This window comes from Pipistrellus hanaki, assembly GCF_964339955.1.
Source record: "Pipistrellus hanaki genome assembly, chromosome: 10".
In the NCBI taxonomy this organism is placed as follows: Eukaryota; Metazoa; Chordata; class Mammalia; order Chiroptera; family Vespertilionidae; genus Pipistrellus; species Pipistrellus hanaki.
In genome coordinates, this window is record NC_140512.1 from 49,264,659 (window position 1) to 49,291,988 (window position 27,330).

At 36.3% G+C, this 27,330-nt stretch overlaps 1 protein-coding gene across 5 annotated transcripts in view; it reads left to right on the forward strand.

Annotated features, from left to right (window-relative positions):
• Positions 1 to 27,330, forward strand: part of DGKI (diacylglycerol kinase iota) — a gene marked incomplete at its 5' end in the record, with an annotated part of 382,063 nt that overhangs the window by 220,602 nt on the left and 134,131 nt on the right. For all 5 annotated transcript variants that reach the window (XM_084896735.1, XM_084896736.1, XM_084896738.1 and 2 more), the window contains 5 exons: positions 2,252 to 2,330; positions 11,812 to 11,867; positions 12,758 to 12,820; positions 15,588 to 15,661; positions 17,185 to 17,296. In XM_084896735.1, coding sequence (XP_084752861.1) covers positions 2,252 to 2,330; positions 11,812 to 11,867; positions 12,758 to 12,820; positions 15,588 to 15,661; positions 17,185 to 17,296 — 384 coding nt within the window. The remainder of the gene's footprint in view (positions 1 to 2,251; positions 2,331 to 11,811; positions 11,868 to 12,757; positions 12,821 to 15,587; positions 15,662 to 17,184; positions 17,297 to 27,330) is intronic.

The window sequence follows — 27,330 nt, forward strand, 5'->3', positions numbered from 1 at the left end:
AAATAGGTTGAACCAGATAGCATTTTAGACCAAACCAACATCCACTTATTCATTGATACATGTTTTGCCTTGGTCTTCATTTTTTTTTTTCCATTCACCTAAACCATGATTTAAAAATCATAAGGTTTTTGGTAGATATTACTATTGCTCAGTTGATATTGAGTTCATCATGTCACAATGTTCTTTAAATAGCATTTATTGTCTTGGAATATGATATGTCTTTCTATAGTATTAGAATACAGAAATTGGGTAGAAAAGAGCCAAAGTAAAAGAAATGTACCATATGGAAATGTACCATATGGAAATGTTAAGGTCCTCTCCCCACTAAAATTGGAATGGTTAGGCCCTCAATAGAAGTCTGTATTTAAATCTCTTCCCTACAGCTCAAGTAATGGAAAGACTTCTTGGTGCAGCCAGAAAACATTAATCCAGATAATTAAAAGCCTATGAAAATTGATTTTTGAAAAGACATGTAGGAAATTGGGGTAATTTTTTCCTGGAAAATACGAATAAGAATTTAATAACAGACTAAATTGGGATATTATTTATCGGATGGTGGCCAGATGTTCCCCTGAGTTATCAGTGAATGTTAAGACATGGGTTAGACTTGTAGCCAAGAAAACATAAATGGTAGAGACGAACATATCTGTGTTCTTGGCAGGATCACCAACCCTTGCTGTCATTATAAGGATGGTATTTTGTTTAAGTACAGGAACTGGACATTCTCAAATATGAAGCCAGGAAAATGAGACATGATTTTGGCATTGCTCTGTGTGTTTAGTTTCTCTCCCTGTTCTCCAGTTAGTTATAACCATTTCTAAGGGTTGACTTGATCTCTGAATCATTATAAAGACTGGCTCAGGGTCTTCTATGAGGGGTTCATTTTTTATTTACATTAGAGACCCAGGCAACCCATTTTCTTTCTCTCTGTAGTAATATATCACTCTTGTTCTCATTTCATTTTCTATTCTTGGCACGAAGTTCATTTCATTTTTCTCTTATTGGGACAAAGTTCTCACTCTCATCAAATAGAAAAATCAAGGGGCATATGAAACACTGTAATAAACTTACTTTTGGAATTTTGAGGGTTAATCATGTATTTCTAGTGCATTTCTCTCTGGAGGATAAACCTGATTATTATCTGGAAACATTATCTAAACTGAGGTAAAATTACCTATCTCTTTACTTTAATGTTTATCTTCCACTCTGAGCTATAGAAGGTAAAGTGAAAGAACCACTATTTCCTTTCTAACGTTTTCCAATGTTTTCCTAATTGTTATAATATTAACTGCAGCCTAAAAACCACATAAATTTTGCAGATTTAATTCATGATTTTAGTTTGTGTGTTCCGGGTTTTACTCAGCTTGCAGCAGTAACAGCCAGTGACCCAGAGGATTCTGGGAAGGAAAGCTAAGGTTGGGTGTGCATCTATATGTCTTTGCTCACATATTTCACTGTCCTATTAAAGATACAATGTTTGAAGACGGGCAAGGGGTCAAATATATGTTGATGGAAAAAGACTGGACTTTGGGTGATGAGCATACAATCGAGTGTAATCTGAAATTTACCTAATGTTATTAACCAATGTTATCCCAATATATTTAATATAAAACATACAAGATTTGGTAGACTAACTAGGATTCTGAAGAATACTGATCAATAATGTATATGTACATATCTGTTTTTCTTTTCCCCCCTCTAGATTGAGAATAGAAGAATGTCTCCAATTGCTTTACTGCTTATAGGACTCTTGTCAAAAATATATTTTTTTAAATAGGCGAAAGGCAAACAAATTAAACATTATTCATTTTAAGATGCAATATTAACATACTGAACATAATTCTTGAAAAAGGTGTAGCCACAGGTTAAGTAGGTTTAGACATGATCTTTACAATTTACTTTCTAAGTTTGAACAGTGAATCATTGTTCATAACTATTACAAATATGCACCCTTCCACATGATAAGAGTCTCTTATTACAACATCCCCAGGAATGGTTCTCATTTATTAATTTGTATTTGTATCCCTTGTTTCCTATACTATTTAAAGTAATTGTGAGTATTATCTGACTTGAGCTTTGACTAATGAATTAATTTAAACATCCCCGTTCTTTCCATGTAAACACATCGACCTGGAGTTGTGACTGATCTCTAGTCCAGAGATAGCCCCAGAGACTGGTGTCCAGCTTGAACTTTATTTTTCTTTCTGCTTGATTGCACACGACTTCACCTCTACCTTGTTCATCATTGCAGCTTCCTCTGAATGTTTTCAATAATTACTTCAGCCTTGGATTTGATGCCCACGTCACATTGGAGTTCCATGAATCCCGAGGTGAGGACAGCATTCCATTTCCATCTCCCTGGGAGGAAGTTTCTAGCAGGTGTTTTGCATGTTCCCTTTTGTTTGCATATCACATATGTGTTGACAGTGTGCTTCCATGTTTTTTCTTTTTGTTGTTATTGTGACCTCCCTGATGAATCTGGGAGCTAGACAAGATAGGAACTTAATACAAGTAGGACCCGGAGACATGTTGGTTGGTGTTTCAAAGATGGTCAGAGATGAGACCAGAGGTATGCTTGGGACTGCCACTCTAAATTTGACTAGAAACGTTGATGTTAGTGAACTACTGAGAAATAATACAGTTTCTTTCACTAAAGTCATTGGGATATTCACAGCTTCTCAAGCCACCAGTTGTTATAGTGCAACATTTAATAACCCAGAGCCTTTGAAACCTGGTAGCAAAACAAAGAAGTCCTGCCTATGGGTGCAAAGGACACATCAGGTGTCTTAGGACAATGGGGCCTATAGATGGTTTGGGTTGAAAGGAAAGGATGTGGGTATGATGATGATTGGATTGGGTTTAGAAGGTGCTACAAGTCCTCACTGGATGAGGGAGAGGAGTGAATAAGGCAGAGCGGTCATCTGAGTAGAGATAGAGTCAAGGGTTGGGGGAGAAAAATAATTTTTGAAAGAGAAATAAGATGAAATAATGATGTGGTTAAACATTTCATCATAACTTCCTTATGTCTTCAGAACTGAGAAAGTGGAGGAGTTTTGCTTATGCTTTGAAGCTTTAATCTCTCTCTCACTTTCTATTAAGCTCTCTTCTTATTAACATAACTATAGTACCCATCTCTGTCTATGCCTGTGTCCATAACTATAACTTTATCTAGTCCATTGCCAATATGTTAATATATAACCAGAATACTGCTAAGCTGTAAGGTAATAAGTAGTATGTAAGATAAAAGTCACAAATAAGGGATTATTTTTTACCTTTTTTCCTCCATCCAGATTCTGCAAGAGCATACATGGGTTTTAACTCACAGAATTTGAAAAACAGGGAACCAAAAGCTAGAATTTAAATGTTCCTGTTCCAGTAATAATGTAGGGAAATTTCTGATCACAATCTTATGCACAAAAGGTCAATAGTGCACAATAGGATGAAGGCTGTTAGAAAATCTAATTTTCTTCATGAATTCAGCGACTATGGTAAACTTTTTCTTCCTGGATTCATGAGACTTCAGGGATCAAATGCTTTGCCAAATAAAAGCAATACTGATTAAAGAGGGGCAGTAATTTGGTCATTCTCTCTGATTAGCCAGAAAATCACAGCTAGAAAGGTTGGTTGATGACAGAACCACAGATAGCAAATACCCAAATCAGAAACATCACAACCATCCCATCTCCTTACAATAGACAGTTCTTAGACATGAGATAGTGAGAGGGTCCTACATTGGGGCCAACATTTATAACTGGTTGCCCTTTCTAAATTTGAGGAGAGTTAATTTGGGGAACTAAAGGGAGATCCCTTTTAATCATTTCTTACCCCATATTTTCCTCCTCATATTCTTTAGGAGACCCTGAATCTGGGCTTTCTAATAAAATTCTTAATTTCTTAGCAATACTTATAAAGTAATACAATTCATTATTGCATGAATCTTCCAAAATAGACATTCTGGAATGAAACAAGGCCTAAGTGAGTAAGTGCCCGACAATGAGCTCATTCAAGGGAACCTAGTATTTGGTCTAATTAATCTGGAAGTTCTCTTGATGATACTTCTGGGCTTCAGAGTGAGAGGAGGCATCAAGGTAGAAGGACCAAGCTTAGAAGAGAGTTCTTTTTTTTTTTTTCAATATATTTTATTGTTTTTGTACAGAGAGGAAGGGAGAGAGATAGAGAGCTAGAAACATCGATGAGAGAGAGTCATCGATCAGCTGCCTCTTGCACACCCCCCACTGGGGATATGCCCGCAACCAAGGTACATGCCCTTGACCGGAATCGAACCCAGGTCCCTTCAGTCCCCAAGCCTACACTCTATCCATTGAGCCAAACCGGTTTCGGCAGAAGAGAATTCTTGCAGGAAAGTGACTTTTAATTTTATTTTTTTATTATTTTTTTTTAATTTTTATTTTTTTAAATATATTTTATTGATTTTATACAGAGAGGAAGGGAGAGAGATAGAGAGTTAGAAACATCGATGAGAGTCATAGATCAGCTGCCTCTTGCACACCCCCTACTCGGGTTATGCCCGCAACCAAGGTACATGCCCTTGACCCGAATCGAACCCCAGGACCTTTCAGTCCCCAAGCCAATGCTCTATCCATTGAGCCAAACCGGTTTCAGCATGACTTTTAATTTTATTTTGAGCTATGGGACTATTTCATTTTAGAGAAGAATATGCAAATGGTGGTGTATATATACAGATACATAGTTTTAAATGTGAGTATTGGTTAAAAGATATCAAGCATAAATTTTTGAGTAGTTTATTTCTAAGGCTTAGTTTAAGTGCTTTCATGCGATATGAAACATTTGCCCTGCAGGTAAGCCAGAGCCCTGGAGGAAAACCAGCCTCTGCAAGCTGATAAGGGAGAATTAATGTCACCTAAGAGTAATAGCAACAATATTTATGAAGATGATACACAACTGGTACAAATTAAATGTCTACAAAATATTGCAACCAAATTTGGTTGATATGCTCAGACCAGGGATGTGAGCTTCTTAGTATCTGTTAATCTATTCATTTTTTTTTTGCATTAAATGAAATCATTTACTATAAACAGTATAATTGGTCACATTCATATTCTCCTTTTGAAACTGTTTTTTGTTGGTATGGATTTTCCCATGTAATTTCCGGGATAGTTCAGACATCTCAAACTTGGCTGCCAGGAAAAGGATTTTGAGGCCACATTTTCAGTAAGGGTGAATTCACTTATTTTTCTTGGTAATGAGTGGCTTTTCTCAAGCCAAAAAACCCCCCTCCTAGTTAAGACTTCAAACTGTTCTCAAACACAACCACTCATAGTTTGAGACTTCATGATAAAAGTTGTTTGTATAAAATACTTGGAATGTGACTGAAAACCTCATGAGAACCATTGTAAAAACGAGCTTGGATAGAATTACCTATTAGGTATCAGTAAAAAATAATATAGTACTTTAAGTTGGGAGTCATGCCAACCAGCCTACATGAAATAGGAAATAGATACAAATCTCACTAAGGTAAAAGTTTAAAAAAATGTAAAGACAGACAATTTTGTGGAATAGTTGTTAAATAGTCCTTCAAATCAATATGGGACAAATGCAGATTATAGCATTGCTACCCATATTATATTTGTTTTAGAAGGGATAAATAAAGTGACATTTGAGAAAGTTTATTAGTGGAATTATTGTAGAAATAAATGCATTTAGAATTATCAGTAGAAAATCAAACAAGGAATTAATATAGTTTTAACACTTTGATTTACTTTACAGAAAGAGTGGAACATTTGAGTAATTTGGGGTTATATATAATATTTGATCAGGAAGATGGTATGCTTCATTTGATTAGAAAACAGATGCTTTCTTATTCTTCTCAACCACTGTTCATGGTTGAATTATTGCTGCTTGGGTATCAGAAAGTTTATTCATTTGAACAGAATTTGGAGATATAGTAGAATTGGTCATTAAATTTTCAGTGGGAGTCTTATTCAGTACTTCTATGATTATTGCATTATGACAGTGCTTGAGGACATACTTTGAAATATTTTGATATATAATGTATAGTGATGTTAACAATGATTATGGGTATCAGGTGGCAAAGTCAGGTCTCACCCTGCCAGCTGTATGAGCTAGATTGTCATTTGCTTTGGATGTGAAAGATATTAAACACATCAAACTTTCAGTCTGAGATTGGATGCTTAAATTTTTCTGCTTCATTGAAATTATTATTCAGAGGAGTCAAGCCTTATGCTACAAGGTCAAGGACATACAATTATGACTCTAGAACAGGCAGTATTTAAATTTAATTTAAGAGTTACTATTTCCACTGAATATATAGAGACATGCAGATCTGCATATTTCAAAGGATTTTGAATGTTTCATGATTCATGGAGAAAATTGACAGATTTCTTTTTAAAATGTCTTGTTTGCAATGGCTTGCTAAATTTCATTGTTACCATCACTGCAAAGGACTCACTTTCTGGCTTTTGTCTAGACTTGAAGGCTCAAGTATAGTTTGCCCTTGAGGAACTCTCATTGTGCGAGATTCTCTGTACTCAACCTTCTTTTCCATCCTGAATCTCTGCGTGATACCTACTCATCATTCAAGATTCAAATTTACCTGCTTCTGGAACAATGTCTGATCATTTCCTTTATGTGTAACCACCACTTCATCTCATACAGACATATTTTTATAGCATATACAAAGTGACATTTTAGTTTTCATTTTCAGGGTCTCCTCCACTCCAAACTCCACGAGGGCATAAGACAATGTCCCCTCCCTCCCTCCCTCCCTCCCTCCCTCCCTCCCTCCCTCCCTCCCTCCCTCCCTCCTTCCCTCCTTCCTTCCTTCCTTCCTTCCTTCCTTCCTTCCTTCCTTCCTTCCTTCCTTCCTTCCTTCCTTTATGAAAGATTATAGTTTACTTTTAAATATAATAAACTCTTAAATCATCTTTTGCTTAATTTATTTGAATTACAGTATGTTTCCATCAGAACACATAGTTATGAATTGATTACATGTATGCATGTAGTCCCTATAACAAATAAATCAGTATTACATATTCTAGCAAAATAATTTAACCCATTTTCTTCTCTTTTTTCAATTACAGTTTACACTCAATAGTATTTTTTATTAGTTTCAGGTGTATAGCATAGTGGTCCCAGTGCCTAGTGCAGTGACTGTCTCAATAAGTGTTTGCTACAGGAATGGAATTTTAATTGGAGAGAGAGGTCCGCATACAAAAGGTAACATCGGAAAGACATATAATAGTGTAGTAAGGGCACAGTTTAGTTGTACGGGCAGTAAATAACATCGGAGTTCAGTGGGATTGTTGTCAGGGGAAAGGTGCCTGAGGAAAATTTCCAGATAAAGGAAGAGAAAGGAGGAGTGTAATTTTGACAAGAAATAAATAGGTGAGGGCATTTCAGACAGGAAAGAAAAAGTACAGAGGGGTTAGATGGCCAGTTATTACATAATGAAAGATTTTTGTGATGGTGTTAGAAAATGAAGATAATGTTGTTAAGAAAATATATGCCCTGAATGGGAAATAGTGCTGAAAAAAAGCAAAAGATTTTTTTAAAAATACACAATTTAAATTGAAGATGCCAATGTAATTGTAGGCATAAATTTTGGAGTCATTTATGTATCTCTAGCTAAAGTCTTAAGATTGGATAAGTATTCGATGAAGAGAATATAAAATATGTGTGAGTTATATAGGGTTCAAAATGCTTATTGATTTTCATAAATATAGTGTTGAAATTATGTTTATGAAAATTTCCCTAATATGCAGGACCAATTACAGGCAAAATAAAGTTTAGGATCCCATTCTGATGGCACACATTTAATTGTGTTGTGCATAAGGATGAAATTAATGTGTTAAATCAATGGAATGGAGTGTACCCAGAGCCTCATCATCATTATAAATGAATTACATCCAGAGCCAAATCATCTTGATGATTTAGATGATGGAATTTGTGAAGTTGGAGCTAATGAGACTTAAATGAGATTTTTGGATTTTGAGTTGATAATATAATGGAACGAAACCTTTGGAGACCTTGAAGGGAGTGAATGTAATTTTTATACATGAAGGAGTGGATCAAGGGAGCCATAGGGTGCATGATGATAAGTATTTTGACCCCCATGACTTTTGTCATTTGGGTCCTGCTTGTTGGTGGTTTTATTTTATTTGACTAAAAGACTTTGTAGATGTGATGAAGATTAATAATCAGCCAATCTTAAGATAGAAAGATAGTTCTGGATTATTTTAGTGGGACCAATGCAATAGCATGAGCCTTTAAATGCAAAGGTGGAAGGTGGAATGGGAAGTCAGAGTGATGTGGCAAAAGGAGAAGTCAGATAGATTCAAAGTGTGAAGGGGACTTGATGTGTCCTTACTGGCTTTGACAATGCAAGGGTTATCACAAGCCGAGGAATGCAAGAGGCCTCTGGAGGTTGAGGATACACCCTAGCCAACAGCCAGTAAGGAAAAAGAATTTTGTTACTGCAGCTGCAAGGAAATATATGGTGTCCATAACCTGAATGAGCTTGGAAGTGAATCCTTCCCAGAGCCGCTCACCTTGATTTTGTAGGCTGACACCTTGATTTTGGCTTGGTAAGAGCCTAAGCAGAGGACTCAGGAGAGAACCTAGAGAGTTATAAGAAAATCAATGAACATTTTAAGCTATCAAATGTGCAGAAAATGAATACAATTAATATTGGTATCCAATCGAATAGGTCAATGGCATAGAAAAACACAGTGTGCTTGGAACCCCCTATCTCACACCCTCTTGTGGAAGAGGAGGACGGAATCTAAGAACTGCAGCCATAAAACATGGGTTCTTCCACTATTGGGGTCTTCGGGTAGTTGGAGGATCATTGCCTTTCTTGAGAGTGGCCGTTCATGGTTGACTTCATGCCAATTCACAGACACAACTTCCTTAAGGAGCAAGAGATCTTAAGCTTTCTTGGTGGCTCTTTGCCAATTCTGAATGCCTCCTTTCCTTGCTATAGTGGAGTCCACATTCTTGGTCCTCTTCAAAGTCATATCAGTTCTTATATGTACACAGAGACATGTTCAGCCCCTCCACCCCTTCCCTTTAATAGCCAGAATGGTGGGGGACTGTTGTTTGCAGGCTCTTGTCTGGCCTGGCTTCTGTAGGGAGCGGCACAGCTCTTACACTAGCAAACATTTCCCTGAGCTGCAGCCAACCTTGCTTTTCAGTATGACTTGTGCTTGGAATAGGGTAGATGTAAAAATGGAAGAGAGTCCAATTGTCCAGGCAGGCTCAGTTTGGGAGTCAATATAATGTATGGGATGGAGCAGAGAGAATAATAGAATATACCTCACACCTTTCCTTCCCCCAAGGCCAACTCCCCTACCTCTTTATTTTATATCTTTATTTCTTTTATTCAGATTAATAGTTTTTATTGAGGTAAACATTCACAGAACATAAAATCCACCATGATAACCAATTTATAGTATATACTAGTAATTCAGGGCTTTTAGTATAGTCACAGTATTGTGCAACCATCACTATTATATAATTCCAGAATATTTTCCTCACCCCCAAAAGAAACCCTGTCTCCACTGAGCAGTACCTCTCCATTTCTCCCTTTCTCTACCTGCTGGCAATCATTAATCTGCATTTTGTGGCTATAAATTTGCCTCTTCTGGACATTTCATATCAATGGAATCATTCTGTATGTGTCCTTTTATGTGTCATGCTGACACCTCTCTAAATGCTGTGTCTTGATAGTTATCTAGTTTCTAGAATTACTTATATATAAAAAAATAAACTTTTATTAAGTTAAATTAGATCTGAGGTGACTGTTTTAATCAACTGTGTGAGTAAAATCACCAAAAACCTGGTTTACTTCTTAATTCTAGTCTTTTTGCATCTTATAGAACAGCGGTCGCCAACTGGTGGTCCATGAGGTCTGAAAGGTTGGCGACTGCTGTTATAGAACATTTTTAATCTCTTGAGAGAAAAAACACACTTTTTTTTAAAGGAAAGAGCAGCATTTTCAGTTCTTCAAGACTCAGGAAAACCTCATGAAGATGTGGGTATTTTCCAAACCATACATTATTAAAAAAGTAAAGGTTAATAGTTGGTATATGATTCATTTAATAGCTTTGGACACAGGTTCCCTAAAAACTTCATTGGCAGGACTTTGGGTGTCATTTTCCATTTCTCATTATAACTTGCTCAATAGCTGGATCTCATTTTGTTTAAAATGAGGGCCTATGTACCTACAATAAATTGCATGGCAATGAAAATTCTCATTTTGCCTCTGAGTTAATGCAGTTGAAAATGCTACCCAGCCAAATCTGGATCATGAAGGTTAAAAACAACATGCAATTCAGCAGCCAGATTTATCCTGAAGAAGGTCCAGACCATAGAAAGGGTCAACTCTGGGGCCAGCAATGGGGATCAAGGAGGTAGAGCACTTAGCATCATGTTTACCTCGTTTTGTTTACTGTATCCTATAAGTTAACCTTTTACCTTTTGTATTGTTTTGTTTCTAGGGTTATAGTACTTAATTTGGTAGAAGAGAGTGAATGGTTAAGGAGAGGTTTAAATACAGGAACTGTAAATAGATGAATATAACTATCAAAAAACAATCTATAAAAATACCACATTTTTTGATGTTTGCAAACCTCAACCCAGTTTCTATGTCTTATTTAATATTTGTCACAATCATGAAAATAATCTAACAATTAATTGTCCGGGATTATTTCCTGGGATTTTGTATCTTTTATTCAACCCAGTCTTAGTGAGTGAACTCTGCTACTTTTCTTCATCTAGACAACATCTTTTGGGATTTGCCATTCAAAAATAGGGTTAGGACTTGGAGTTTCAGCTAGTCAGCCAGTCTAATGAGAAATGACTTGGAGGAGACTTAACTCTGAGAAGGAATTAATGAGCATGCTGAATAAAATAACAGACGGCAAAAAATCGGCAGTGAGGAATGTAAGAAAATAATACTCCATTTAGATATTTTATAAATTCCTTGAATTCATATAATAAAAATCTTCTGACACAGGTTCTTATTTAATCTTTTTTTCTCCCCTCAACATATATAACATATAGCAGCACTCAAAATTAAACAAATTTTTTCAGCCAAATCCTATGCTGAAATATGGTCTGTGTCCATTTAGTCAGTGATCTGTATGTATGTGTGTGTGTGTGTGTGTGTGTGTGTGTGTGTATATATTTTTTTTTCTTTTTTTTCTTTTCACTAAATCAAGTTATTTTTCAAGGCCTGTCACAAATAAGAATGCAGATGGTAGTTAGGAGTTTTTGCAAAATCTGAAAGCAAATTCTTCCATTAATTTTTATCTGAATTCCCCATATTTAATTACATTTGGAAGCAGAATACATAGTTTATGGAAGCCATGACCTATGGAGGTAAAAGCAAATAATCCTCCCTCCCTCTCCTGCTCTCTCCCCCTAACACCCCTGCCCTGTATCCCTGCCAATGCTCTATCCTGAATAGAGCCCAGAGTGTTTCAGCCTTTACTGTGCATGGGAATCACCTGGAGAGCTTGCTGAACCAGAGTCCTAAACCGCACACCCCAGACATTCTAATTCCGAAGATATGGGGTAGATATCTAATAATTTGCATTTTAAACAATCTCCCAATTGATGCTGATGCTGCCAGTTAGTGGTTACATTTTGTAGCACTGGACAACAATGACCTCTGTCTGTAACTAAGGGGAAGATGATACTGAAGCCGGTGGGTCTATTGGATCTGTGAGGGGAGGAAGTATGGATGCTAGTCTAAGTCACTACCTTCAGTAAGGTCTCCAGAACAAAACCACCCCTTTCCTTTCACAGAAGCAAATCCAGAGAAATTCAACAGTCGTTTTCGAAATAAAATGTTCTATGCAGGGGTAAGTATATATTTTATTTTATAAATTATTACATATTATTTAATGCTAATTCAGTGTTGGTCATGTAGATGCCAACTGTACTAAAACTAATGGCAAATACCTTTCAGATGTTTTCATGTAGGTCTATGTATGGTTCATGTTTAATATGTTGGTTTAAGAAGAAAAGTGAGGATGTCTGTCTTAAGTTAGTTGGCAAAAAGAGAGCTGGTGCCATCATCTTTGAACTGAAGAGCTCTGAGACTCCATGTTGTCCTGAGGGGATGATATCTAATGAATAATGTGAAAAACAAACCTCAGAGGCAACCTAGAGAATGGGAAAAGTGTATGGGGAGTCTTGGGTAAGAATGCAGTTTTCACAGGAGTCTGTGTGCATCAGTGTCTGGATGAGAAATTGGCAGAGCACGGAAGTATTTTATGGAAGCATAGATTAAAGGGGCAGCATCTTTTTCTTTCTCATCCTGCTGAAGGACATCCCTTGAGGTAAATGGCTGGAAAGAAAAAAAAATACCTCCAAAATATTGATATTAAAAATAAGTGTGGTTTAAATTTATACCACTGGGTAGAGGGAATGGAAATATCAGCGTGAGGAAGCAAGACATTCTCAGGATGTCAATGGAGAAGTCAGTCCGGGTTCAAAATAGGTTTTTAAACTGACTCTCAGAATTATCTAATTTTTTACTCTCCTACTGTGATATTACATTTTCTTATAGGTTAACATTTGAAAACAAAAAAATTTCAACTTGACAGCCACTACACTGCTGTATTTTGGATTCAGCAAATTATATTTTTTGCTTATTTAGCATCATTAGAAACTATATAATACAGAAGCAGGGATTTGGCATAATAGTGTAATTAAGTTTTTTCTTCTTCTTTATTTCCTTGTGGTATAGGCAGCGTTTTCTGATTTCCTACAGAGAAGCTCTAGAGATCTATCCAAACACGTTAAAGTTGTTGTAAGTACTGAATGTGTTGACTCGTCTCATTTGAATATGAATATGGATGCCACAAAAAATGAAGCCCAAACACCAGCTTATACTTAGCTTAATCAAGGCTCTGCACAGAACCACAGAGATCATTTAGTGTCATTCATTCAGCCAGTGTTTATGAGCATTTAACTATGTGCCAGGCACTGTCTTTATTGCTGGGGATGAAAATAAGTAAGATGACTGGTTTCACTCCTAAATAAACACACAGTTCAGTCATGGAGAACAATATAATAAGTGTTGTCATTCAACCGTGTATGTGATGGGGTGGTGGCCCACAGGGAGACATGAAGGCTAACCATGGTGGGGTCAAGAGAAATCTTCAATAAAGAAATGATGCTGATCTGGGTCTCGAGGTAGTAAGGGATGCCCAACAAACAAACATCTTTATTCCAGGATTGCCCGAGAAGTTTGCATTTTAGCATTTAGAAAAGTGCTTTGCTCTCTCTCTAACCCGTTCTCTCTTTTTTTTTTTTTTTTTTTTAAATCGTCACATGGTTTTATTGTTTTGATAAAGTTTTACATGCTTGTTTTACAGGGAGTATGGAAGGCTGGGAAGGGGAGAGACACACAGAGAGAGAAACATCTAAGAGAGACAAATTGATTGGTTGCCTCCTGCATGCTCCCCGACCCAGAGAGAGGAGTGAACCCGCAACCCAAGTACATGCCCATGAAGGGGAATCAAACTTGCAACCCTTTGGTGCATGGGCCAACGCTCTAACCCCTTGCATACCTGCCAGGGTGATCATATCCTTTGTTATGAGGAGAAAAATACTGAAACCAAGTCTGGACATTTGGGATTCAATCTTAGGTCTCTCTTTGTGTGAGGTATATGACTGTGGGGGAATCATCGAACCTTCCAGAAGAGTTTACTTTCTTCATTTAAAACAGGCATAGCAACACATGTCTTTAAAGTGACAATTATTGATCACTGTGCTGTGACGCAGAGGGTATTTCTCCAATGAGGTCACTGTATGCTCTCTTGAGTGTGAGATAGGAAGGATGGAAAGTTAGCTAGCACAATTAGATGTACATATCACAACAGAACATCTTGTCTATGCCAAGGGTAAAGTCAATGTTTCTGAGGCAGTAGATAATGATCTCTTACATAAATGTAAAATGTGTATATAAATACTATACCAGAAAAACAGAGGACAGTAACACAAACCTGCATAAGGCCCTACTTCTGTTTTCTTCTTATTGTGTTGACATCAATATGTCAGCTTGTCCACAGGACATATTTTACAGGTAGATATTTTCCTTTGTATATGAAGTAAGGAAAAAGTTGAAAACTGCTATTCTAAGGAGTCATAAATTTAAATGCAATAAAATGTAAGGAAGCTGTGTAAAGCATGATACATCATAAGATGCCCAATCGTCATATAATTTGATGATTGCCCAGAATCAGTGACATGCTTCCCAGAAGAAAAATAAGTTGAAAATGAAAAAATATTTCTTTAAAAAATAATAGCAGTAAGTATTAGTGTTTTTTTCTGAATGCAACAATACTACTTTGCATGCTATTAATGTATCACATTCTATTTTTTTAATTTTAGCTGCTTACAAAACTCAATGTTGATAGTTTAAGATGCCTACATTTTTTTTTCATCAGTGTAGTCATCTATCAACTCATTTCAAACCCTTAAATAAATTGGGAGACTTCGTGTTTGTTTCGTATCTGAGAATATTGCAAAAACACCTTCAATCAATGTCTAGAATATGATTCCTATCTAAATAGCATTTTAAATACTTTATTTAGGACTGTGAGATTTGCTGGAAACAACTTTTGTGAATGCTCAGGAAAATTAAGCTATATTAAGATCAGTTGGGAAAGAGAGAGACACCCCCTTGACCGCTAGCAACTCCTCCTTAAGAAATCTTTAAAAGTTTGCCCACAGCTTGTCATGTTTTACTGCTTTCCTCTGGAAAAGATGTTGGGGGAATTTTGTGATGAGGGTGTAAAGAGAACTAATATAAAAGCAGGCTTCATACCTTTGACATTGGGAAGTCTATAGCCGTGACTAGTTTTCCTCTTTTGACTTTTGTCACCGGGGTAAATGAGAAAAGGGAATAAAGCTTTTTCTTTGAAAGTCAGAGGATACTCTTGAGGAAGGCCCTAAAGATGAGGGAAGCCACACCAAAAGGTTTGAGGTCATGCCGGCCTGAGGCCCTTGAGACCCAGAGTCAAGTCCAAACTCCAGTAAAGCAGGTGATCTCAGAAGAACAAAGCCATAAGAGATTAATTTTATAAGAGCTAATCATGAGTGGAGATAATGCTAATTTATAATAGATACATTGTGAAAAGCTTGTCTTCCAAACAGTTTTCAAAGTATTGTGTTTAACATTTTCAAAATAAAATTTAATCACAAAAACCAATCCAAAGAAATCCCATTCATGACTAGTGTTTGAGTCGGAAGACTGTGGGGAAGGTTCCTACTGCCTCAACTTGAGCATCTTTTTCTTTAGTCTTTTAAACATTTCTAGATCTTTTAATGCTAATACTATAAGACTGAATATCTAATAATAATCTAAGGTTAAGAATGATGGTAGTTCCTGTATCTAGTAAAGCTATGAGCAGAATATATTTTCAGTCATAAGTAATGGGCATTGACTTAAGCAGAGATTGGTCAATGGGAAGATCATGATACGTACTGTTGTCAACACAGTATCTCTGGTCATTTTTTTTAGACTTATGACTATTTCAAAACCCTTGCTTTTTCTGCTTTGATTGTTTCAGTGTGATGGAACAGATCTCACCCCAAAGATTCAGGAACTGAAGTTCCAGTGTATAGTATTTTTAAATATACCCAGGTAAGCTCTGTTCATACGTTTCCTTGGTTTGATGTGAACTCTATTTGACTTGAGGTTATCTGTTTTCATTATAGAATATTTCCAGGTACAAACAATGAAAATCAGTTTTCTCAGTGGCTTACTAAAATTTTCTAGGTCTGATTATTCTGTTCTCCTACTTGGTTTGTTTAGTATTCTCTGTGGTAAGTGTTTTTTGTTTCTTCAGGGGGAAAAAAATTTTTTTTGTGCATGATATGGCATTTGTGGTCTATACTTATCCATTCTTGAGAACCCCAGACATCCCTCTGGATTGGAACTTTCAATTTAATTTAATTGTCAATTTACTGATCCCTCACCCCCCAGGAATGATAGACTTGAATACATTCCTGTCCTCAGTTTTCTGAAAGCTGTTAGGTACCATCCAGCCTGATTTCAGGATGGAATTCATTCAAAATCATTGCCAGATGATTGTTTTGAAAAAAATAGGATCAATTGGAGTAGGATTTTCTAGCCAGGATGTCAACTTACTTTGGTGTTATTATATACCTCAGGAGAAAGGGATATTTGAAATTAACTACTCTCAAAATAAGCACATAGCTCAGTGGCATAACATTAGATTCTGGGCTCCCAAGCCAAGATGTTGGAAGGGATGGATCTGTGACCCTTTGTTATTTGCATCCAGACAACTCAGACAGAATCTCTGCAAATAAATGCTGTTTTGACTGGATTTAATTAAACCAAGAATTGTATATAAATCTGTGGTTAGAAAACGATATTATAGTCCCTTGATTGTTTTGGCAGTGCTTGGTAGAGTTACTTACAATTCTATTCCAGAAGTATTTTCATCTTAGTTGTTTAAACAGAAGACCTAGAATCTCAGGAAACATTAGCTTTCTTTCTTTTTCTTTCTGTTTTTTGTACATTCTCTCTTTCATTTTGCTTCTCTTCCTTCTCTCTTCTGGATTCCTAGTCCTCTCCTTTTTCATTTTTATTTCCCTTTCCCTTTCTAATATATTTTTCATCCCTTCTTCACCCTTTCTTTCTTCTTAGATGACCTTTCCCTTGTGTTGTGAGTGCTTATTCTCTTCATTATGTATACAATATTGCTCTGTAGGCACCTATTCTCTTAGTTATGCATATAATATTGATTGCTTACTCACTTCAGTTCCCTTATCTTTTTCTACTGGCTGGCATGCATCTGTCTTCCTCCAAGACCAAATTCTGAAACCAACCATTGATAATTCATGGCATATCATAAAATGCAGACATATATGTATCATAGAGTGATAGTATTGATAAATAATGAATTAGGAGAACATTGGGCATCGTGAAATGCTTTTGTTGTAAGATCATGCTCATTTTCAGACTGGTATTTTAAAGATAATGGTTGAGTCCATTTTGTTTTCCTTTGGAAGGTGTGCACCAAGAACAGAAAAGTGTTCTTACATGAAATAAACATTGGATCTAACTATAAGTGCATCCCTAATGATGGTCATGAGAGGAATGGAATAAATTTAATTCTGCTCTTAATCTTACCTTTTCAGATATTGTGCTGGCACAATGCCCTGGGGGAACCCAGGGGATCACCATGATTTTGAACCTCAGCGTCATGATGATGGCTACATTGAAGTGATTGGATTCACCATGGCCTCTTTGGTGAGCAATACAACCATTAGAGAAAGATAAATACCATATGATTTCACTTATATGTGGAATCCGATGAACAAAATAGAAACAAAGGCATGGATACATAGAACAGACTGACAGCTGTTGGTAGAGAGGACTGGATGAAAGAAGGTGAAGGGATTAGCCAAATGACATATAGGCATAACCTATAGACAGAGAACAGTGTGGTGAGGGCCAGAGGGAAGGGGGGCCGGACTGGGTAGAGGTGGGCAAAGGCAGGGAAATAAAATAAAATAAATTAAATAAATACAATATATTTTAGCTACAGTTAGAGTTTTTCCATTTCATGGAATTTTGGTATAATTTTTTCTTTATCAATTTATAAACTTTATGCAACATCAAGTTGCTTGCAGAAAACCAGAACAAAAATTAATTCTTTATGTCACTAAGAAAATTGATGCACATTTGTTTGAGCTTCAAAAATAAATATTATTTGTTAATTTTCCTAATTAATTCTACCAGAAAGGAATGCAAAGTGTTCATGTTAATTAAAAAGCATTTTGCCACAGACATATCTCAGCATGATACAGAAACAGTGCTATTTGATATTTTTAGGTGTAAAGGAAAGTGATCATTTGCATATATATATATATATATATATATATATATATATATATTGATTTTTTACAGAGAGGAAGGGAGAAGGATAGAGAGCTAGAAACATCAATGAAAGAGAAACATTAACCAGCTGCCTCCTACACACCCCCTACTGTGGATGTGCCCACAATCAAGGTACATGCCCTTGATCAGAATCAAACCTGGGACCTTTTAGTCTGCAGGCTGACGCTCTATCCACTGAGCCAAACAGGTTTTGACATCATTTGCATATATTTTCAACTTTTTAAGTATAAGATGGGTATCTCCTTTATCACAAAATTCTTGAATATAGAATGGCATCACTTTTGTAACATTAATTAATATTCAATTTCCACAGTATTGAGATCACCTTGTATTTTCATTTTGTTTGCTTGAGTAAAAAATATGTTTATATCAAGTAAGTGTAATTTCAAGCAGATTTTAGCATGTATTCAACTTATTTAATGATGAGGAAATCAATTAAAATTATTCTTATCATTATATCTGGTGTAAATCAGACCACACCGTTAGTTTACAAAACAAATTAAAACAAAGCTTCTACTTGCAACCCTTGGTTAGTACTTGGTTTGTGCCATACCTTATGCTTGAAAGCAAACAGCTTGTATTTCCTGTCCTAAACAAACTAGAATAGCCCTCTTTTTTACTCATCTCATGGACTTCAATCACTTCAAAATACTGAGACTTAACAGAATAACTTATTGTGACTTTGGCAACAATACCCATTACCTGAGATAGTGATTTTGCTGGTTCAATCTGCCACATTTAGAGTGAGATAGTTGTTAAAGGATTGGTCTGGGATTGGTCTAATGTTCAGGACTGCAGCTCATGCACAGCTCTTTCTCTCAAAGGATTTTTATGTTAATTATAGGAAAAGGCTCAGTCAACCAGGAGCAAATAGGAATAAAGTTCAAGATGGACGTGTGCAAGAACAGATTCTTGGAGTTGACCAAAAATGCCCCAAACCTGGCCGTGTGTGTTTTACTCATTCATTTATTCACTGGTTTAGTGAACATTTATTGAATGTGTGCCATGTGCCCGAGCTTTCTAGTCCCAACTGTGTGGTGGAAAGCTGTCAGGGAATAATTATCTAAGAGAAGGTGATTGCTTACGGAGGCTTGGGAGGGCAGGGAGAATATTAGACATGTCACCATTGCTCTCAGGATCAAAATCTAAATCTTGACTTGGTCCTGCAAGATTGTGCTTCTTTGATTCCCCTGCCTTCCCCACTGCCCTCTTTGTTTTCTTCCTAAGTAGCCTCTGTAGCTTTGGACCTTCCTTGCTGCTTTTGCACCACGAGGCCATTGTACATGCTATCACTCTCTGAAACATTCCTCACTCGTCATCTTCTATAACTTTTCAGTCCATATCTGTGTCTGTTTTTTAACTAGTCTTTTGGGGTTTGGGTTGTTTTTGCTTTTAGTTGTTTAATTAGCATATGAACAGGGAAGAAAAGTCAGACTAAAATTGGGTAATTAGAGGAGAGTGTAATGGAAGGACTACACATTGTGCACTAGGTTTATGAGAAGCAACAGTGGATGGCGCTGTATCCCTGAGCTAAAGGTGCAAAAGCAAATAAACACTCTCCTGTACCAGAAAGAGAGCTGTTTGGCAAGCATCACCTGAGAGTCATATTTGCTAAGTGGAAGCAACCAGCCTGTGCCAACGTGGCAGGGAGGGAGCTGGGAGAGAAAATACAGTGATCTCACTCTTCTTATCCTCCGGGCCTCCTGCTGGTGCTTCCCCATGGGGAAGTTTAATCAGAAGCTAGAGGACAGAGGAACCACTGATAACAATATAAATGGGTTAATCTCACAGGGCCAAAAGAGGGCCGAGAAGGGTAGAGTGCCAGCTGGGAGTGGCAAATGCTATCTATCCATCACTCCAGTGTATCCTTCCCTGACACACAGCAGAGAGCCTGCTACCCATAGTTGACAATGAGTAAATGTGACAGAATGAATGAATTTTGCCAGGAGAAGCAGCATGGAACTTGACATTCTGGAAGAAAGGGAAATTTATATACATTTGGAAATATGAGATATCATGGTCCTCTGTGGGAATGATAATTAGCTTCATATAGTGTAAATGTAGGTGAAAAGTGAGAGTGATAGATGATGCTGAAGAAGCAGGCCCGGCCAGATCATGGAGTGCATTGTAGAGTTTATGTAAGAGTTTTGACTTTATTTCAAGGTGCATTGTAGAGTTTATGTAGGAGTTTTGACTTTATTTCAAGGTGCGTGGGAGAATTATTAAGTGTGCTTTAAAAATATTTGTTGTGGGGGAAAGTTCAAAATAAACAAAGATAAAATAATATGTTGAACCCTCAGGTACCATCACTTAGCTTCTATTATTATCAATTCATGGACAGTCTTATTCCTGTCCCCACCATGACCTCCTTCCTTATATTATTTTGAAGAAAATCTCAGGAATTATGTAATTTTATCCTGTTATCTATTGAAGGACACTTTGGTGTGTGTTTTTTTAATGTGTTTTAAAAACATAAGACTTTCCTTTATGAATGCAATCACATAATCTTCTCTAAAAGACATTAAAATAGCAGCATCTATCACTAAATAGCTACTCACTGCTCAAATTTTCAGTTGTCTCACATTTGCTTTTGGTTTTCTTATACTCTATTTGTTTGAATCAGAATCCAGATAAAATTCATTCATTGTGATTGGTTGATATGACTCTTAATTCTCTGTAAGTCCCTACCCATCTCTTCTTCCCCCCATTGACTTATTGAAGAAACCACACTATCCTGTAAAGTTTCCTGGAGTCAGAATTGTGCTGATAACCATGAGGTATCAATTAACATGTTCTTTCGTCCTTGTTTCCTCTATGTTGATAGTTGGATCTAGATAAAGCAGACATCCTCCTCAGCCCCCCATAAATCTATTTTGTAGGTGGTATTTTCTTTTTCCAAAATAGCATTGGTAATGTCTGGTTATTCTCTTTTTAAAATAGTCTTTGATGATCAATGTCTGGATCCACATTTCACTGGGAGTTAAAAAGTTAATATTCTAATTTTATTCTTCCTTATTTATTGGTTGGAATCTACATATATAAAAGCCTAAGCGACTGTTATCACCGATCAACTGGTAACAATCAACGGGTTGCTATGATGTGCACTGGTCAACGGGTTGCTATGATGTGCACTGACCAGCAGGGGGAAGACACTTAACACAGGAGCTGCCCTCAGGGTGGTCAGTGCACTCCCCCAGCCAACCTACTGTGACCAGCCAATCTCCCAAAGTCCCTCCCCCTGACCAGCTCCAATGGGCCCCAATCAGGACTGGGTGAGATGGCCCCAATCAGCCCTGATCACTGGCCTGGCTGAGGGACCCTACTGGTGCTCGAATTCATGCACTGGGCTTCTAGTATTTTTATAAAGGGAAATTTCTCTTCACCTACCATTTTGTTACTTCTATATATAGTTTATGATAGAAAAGCAGACTAAGTGATCTTTTTCTTTATTTGTGCATTTTAAAATAGTAAGTTAGATCACTAGCATCCTCTGATAGTAACTGTGGTTATAGAATGACCTCAGATTTTGGGCACTTCTTCTATTAAGAGTCTGGGTCTCTGTACCCTCCTCTTGAATCTGGGTGGACTTGTGAATACTTGAAAAATTGGATACAGTGAAAGTGCTTGTGTATAATTTTTGAGGCTGGATCATTAAAAATTAATGCAGCGTATGTAAAATATGGGCAATATTAATGGTCTCTAATTAATAGGAACTTTAGAAATTCAGGGTAATTGTTACTTAAAATGTCTTACTGCTTCATTCATTTAATATCAGTCATGGATGTTTATTGAAAATTTGTTGAATCCACAAATATTTTATTGAATCCATAAATGACACTCTTCTAGGTAAAACTGTTTTGAAATGAACCAAAACAAAATGCCCACAGTACTCAGGGTGCCTACAGTTCTGTGCTGTGGGGGTGGGTGAAGGAGTAAACAAGCAACCACAGTCTGATTTGATAAATTCTAGGAGAAAGGCATGAGTGAGGAGGGAAAGAAGGACTGAGAGCAGAACAGTGTTTATAAAATGGGACGTCAGCAAAGATTTTCCAGAGGAGGCAGCTGTCTCTGAGTGAGAGTCCAATGGCCATTTCGTGGAGGGGCTAGCCTGGGATATATGTGTGCTAGAACTGCTAATGGTGTCCAGCGTGACAGTATACATGATGAATTAAGATATAGATATAGAGACAAGGTAGAAATAGTAGTTTTTAATTAAATTTATTGGGGTGACAGTGGTTAATAAAATTTTATATGATACATCATCCATACTTGGAATTGTGTGTGCTCACCACCCAAACTTAAGCCTTCTTCCATCACTATACACTTGACCCCCTCTACCCTTCAGTACAGCTACCCACTTTGTGTCTGGTGACCACCATACTGCTGTGTGTGTCTATGAGTTTTTGTTTGTTTGTTCATTTGTTGCTTTCAGTTTTATATCCCACAAGTGAGTGAAATCATATGGTTCTTGACTTTTTCAATCTTAGCATGATATTTTCAAGATCCATCATGTTGTCACAAATAACAGTATATTTTCTTTTCTTATGGCTGAGTAGTATTCCATTGTGTCTTCTTTATCCTGTTATCTATTGAAAGACACTTTTGTTGTTTCCATGTCTTGGCCACCTTGAATAATACTGCAATGAACATAGAGGTGCATATGTCTTTGTCAACAAATGTTTTCAATTTGGGGGGAGGGGGGGGATGCCCAGAAAAGGGGTTGCTGGGTCATATGTAAACTCCATTCTTAATTTTTTGAGGAACCTCCATACTATTTCCCATAGTGGCTGTACCAGTTTACCTTCCCACCAGCAGTGAATGAGGGATCCTTTTTCTCCACAACCTCTCCAACACTTATTACTTGTCTTGATAATTGCCATTCTGACAGGTGTGACATGGCATTTCATTGTAATTTTGATTTGCATTTCTCTAATAGCTAGGGAAGTTGAGCGTCTTTCCATATGTTTGTTGATCATTTGTATGTCTTCTTGAGAGGGGTATCTGTTCAGGTCTTCTGCCCATTTAAAAACAAAACAAAACTGTTAATGGGTAGGCTGAGGGAGATGGTATAAGATAGGATCAGGCTTGTGGTCTAGAAGGTCAGTGTGAAATGTGACCAGGATTTCTACAGCAGGAGATAGGTAGATAAATCAGAACATTGGCACCAAAGTCCAGGTAAAGAAAGGAGGAGAGGGAAAAGCTTGAAGTAAAAAGCTAGTCATGCAGATGGAAGGTATTGATACATTCAATAGTTATTTATAATGACTTATTGTGAAGCATGAAAATGGGATATAAATAAATCTGGATGCCTAGCATAAGCCATTAGGTAAAGGGTGAATATATTAAATAGGTAGAAAATATGAAAAATATTATTGTCAAAAGATGAACTCTGTTTTATGTAAGTTAAACTTAAAGCCCTGTGAGACATCTAAGGAGTTAGAAAAAGGGACAATTTGAAATATGTGTGTGGAGCTCAGGAGATCCTTCCTGGTTGGGGGCCACTGTTTTTAGGGGATTTATCAAAATCCCTCTATCCCATCCTATTCTTAGTAAGCAAGGGGAAAAAATAATAGTATATGGGAGTTGGGGAAGAGAAAACAGAATCTTAAAATTATGTTAGTTATTTTTTTCTTTATGATTTACTAATATATATATATATATATTACATATACTAGCTAGTATGTGTGATTGAATCTTAGATTCTAGTGACTATAGGTTGCTATCAAGTTACATTTTTTTCCCTAGGAAAAACTGAGTTAAACATGGTTTATATGGTACAATTTGAAGATCCTATGCTCTTTAAATAATATTGGCATATATTTTCATGTTTTTATACAAGTGTTACCTTATGACTCCTACTGTAATACACTATACTTGTTTTATGCAAGATGAAATAATTTTGTTTTTAGTCTTTCAATTTCATGAAACCATTATATTAATTATGTTTCTGAGAAAGTAAATCATTTGAAAACTCATACATCTGTGTAAGATGGTTATATAAACAGAAAAATGTACTTATTTGGGCATACGTGTGTATTTTTGTGTATTCAAAATATTCAGAGTGGTACTTTAAGAAAGACTTGAAATAGAATTACTGGAATGGCAAAAAAATATTTCTTTTAGACTCTTTATCTTGTAATTGCAAAATTCAAAGCACAAGTCTTCAGTTCATTTTACTGGTTGATATGCATTCTTACTAATTAAGATGATTCTTCATTGGCTGCTTGATAATGTGATTACCTTTTAAGATTTGACACAGACCACAATCAGACATTGTAATTTTTATTTTTTTCTGCCACAATTTTCTGCCATTATAGTTATGTAGGTCCTTTCATGTTGAGTCTGTTTCAAACTAATTTAAAACTTTGCAAGACAGTTCAAAGCCTTAATCAGATTGGGAAATTGGGAGAGCCTAATTTACTATGTGGTTGAAATCCAAAGATTTCTGTCTTCTAAACTTTGAAGAAAGCATAGACAGCTTTCTTTTGGTTAATTGAAATTAAAATATGTTGGTTCTTTTATATTTATGAATTAAAAAAGCAAAAGGCTATTATTCAGGAAGAAAAATTGCATGGAGAACTTCCAGGGTTGAAGTTGTACACATGCCAGATAATACAATCTTTTGATGTGTTTTTTTAAGAAGAAAAAAAAAGTTAAATGTTTGCTTAGTTTGATAATATAAACAGATGTAGAAGAACTAAAAGTAAAAATATAGTCATAATCACATGATTTATAACTATTAAGCTTTTGATGTGTTTCCTTACAATTGATAAATTTATATGTTTTTTAAACATACAGGAAACTATTTTAAGTAAAACTCATACTATGATTATATTTCCTTTACTTCTTATGTTGTTCAAGACCTCCAATATTATGTTGAAAACTTCTGTTACTAGTGAATAACATTGTCCCTTGAAAGGAATATTTCTAAATTTTCTTTAAATAATATTTTTCTGTGTGTTTGTACCAACATTGTGTTTATCATTTTAAAAAGTCACTTTGTATTTCTAGTTTTTTAACAACTTTCTATGCTGAAAGGCACTAAAGTATTATTTATTCTGCATATTTTGAGATCATAATATGGTTTTTCTATTTAAGCCACAATGTGGTGAAATCACAATGACTTATTTTCAGCCCTGCTAAACTTTATTATATCTTTAGCTATCCTCTTTTTAATTTTATCTTTAAATAAAAAATGGTTTTGTTTTCTAATTTTGGTTGCTTAGTCTTATAAGACTACCGTGTTAGACATAAAAAAACAAAACCAACCAAGATTATAGTATTGTTGACTATCTCCATTGCTCATTCCCAGGGCCACTAATTTTTGTCTTGGGCATTTTGTTATAGGAATGAGGCTGGGAGGCAGGGCTGGCAGCAGTGGTGAGAAAGGAAGGAGAGGACTTGCCCCTGCTTCTTGTCTTCCACAAACCAGGACTGTCCATCCTTTTTATCTGACAGCAAGTAGAATGAGGACTTGAGTAGGAAGGAGGACACAGCTTGAAGGGAGATGGAGAAAGGCATGCCAGGGGGATGTATATATAATGCGGAAAGATAGGAAATCCCAAGCCATTCTTTATCTGACACCAATAGGATGCAGTGAGCTCAGGGGCTGTCTTTGTTTTCCTCTTTAGTCATATGCTACCAGAAAGGCAGTATTGGAAGGTTTCACCAGAGGAACACCTGCAGTTGAACAGATAATCAAGTGTCTGTCATTTATAAACCAATGTACTATTATCAGTAAATGATTCATTTAGCAAATCATGGGAATGTTTCTGGCTGTTAGGGCCTATGCCTTAAAAGGATGTTAAGCCTAGACAAATCTGAGTGATGAAAACTATTTCTTACAAGTATTTAAAAATTTACCTTTAACTTGTTCCAGAAGTAATTTAATGTGGCTGTTCTAACAATACCAGGTATACCAGCTAATAATGCAGATTTTTTTTCAATAGATAGTTACTCATATGTTGATCTATATGCAATTTGATATGTATGCTATTTTGTTGTATTGACAGCAAGCTTCAAAACTTCATATGTCAAATTTTCTGAAGGTGTTAACATCATAGATATTTTAATGCTTAAAAATGGCGAATTTTGTGCCAAAAAAGCATTTGCGGGAAGTTTTAATTCATTATTTTGAAGAAAAGTGCTGTTGAAAGTTATCATATACTCTAGGAGGCTTATGGTGAACATGCTCCATCTCAAGATACTTGTGAACGCTGGTTTAAATGCTTTAAAGGTGATGATTTCCGGAAGACAAAGAACGTCCAGGTCAACCGAAAAAGTTTGAAGACCAACAATTATAAGCATTATTGGATGAAGATGCATGTCAAACTCAAAACAACTTGCAGAAAGATTAAATGTTGCTTAGCAAACAATTTTCTATTGTTTACAAGCAATGGGAACGTTTTTAAAGGGAGGAGAATGGGTGCCACATCAACTGAACGAAAGACAAATGGAAAACTGAAAATTCATCAGTAAAATGTTGCTTCAGTGGCATGAAAGAAAGTCTTCTGTGCATCGAATTATGACTGGCGATGAAAAGGGGATTTGTTTTGAGAATTCCCAAATGCACAAAATCATGGGTTGATCCAGGTCATCCATCAACATTGACTGCAAGGCCAAATTGCTTTGAAAAGAAGACAATGCTCTGTGTTTGGTAGAATCAGCAAGGTGTGGTGTATTATGAGCTTCTAAAACCAGGTGAAACCATTAATGTTGATTGCTACCAATAACAAATAATCAATTTGAACCACGCTTTGATCGTAAAATGACTGGAATGGGCCTGAAGACATGGTAAAGTAATTTTATTTCATGATAACGCACCATCACAGACTTCAAAACCAGTTAAAGACGCGTTAAAAGATCTTGCCTGGGAAGTATTAACCCACCCGCTGTATTCACCAGACCTTGCTCCTTCAGATTACCACTTGTTCCGATCAATGGCACGCACACTTTCTGAGCAGCATTTCAAAACATACGAAGAAGTGGAAAATTGGGTCTCTGAATGGTTTGCATCAAAACAAGAAAAGTTCTATTGGGACGGTATCCACAAATTACCTGAAAGATGGGGGAAATGTGTAGCTAGTGATGGACAGTACTTTGAATAAAACACTTTTGATGTTTCTCTTGGAATTATCTTTGTTTTCTTTGATTACAAAATCCGCATTATTAACCAGTACACTTGGTAATAGACCTGTCTATGCTAAAAAGCTAATTCTGGTCATTCCTTTTGCGCCTGTACAGTGATCTGGGGTTGATTCTGAAATGCCAGTGGGACTGCCCTTGACAGCTATTTACCTCTGTTGTTTGTGATGTTTGCTGTTGTTCTGTTGTGAGGCTGAGAATATGGCTTCAACATGCTCTGCAGTACTGTGTATACCTAC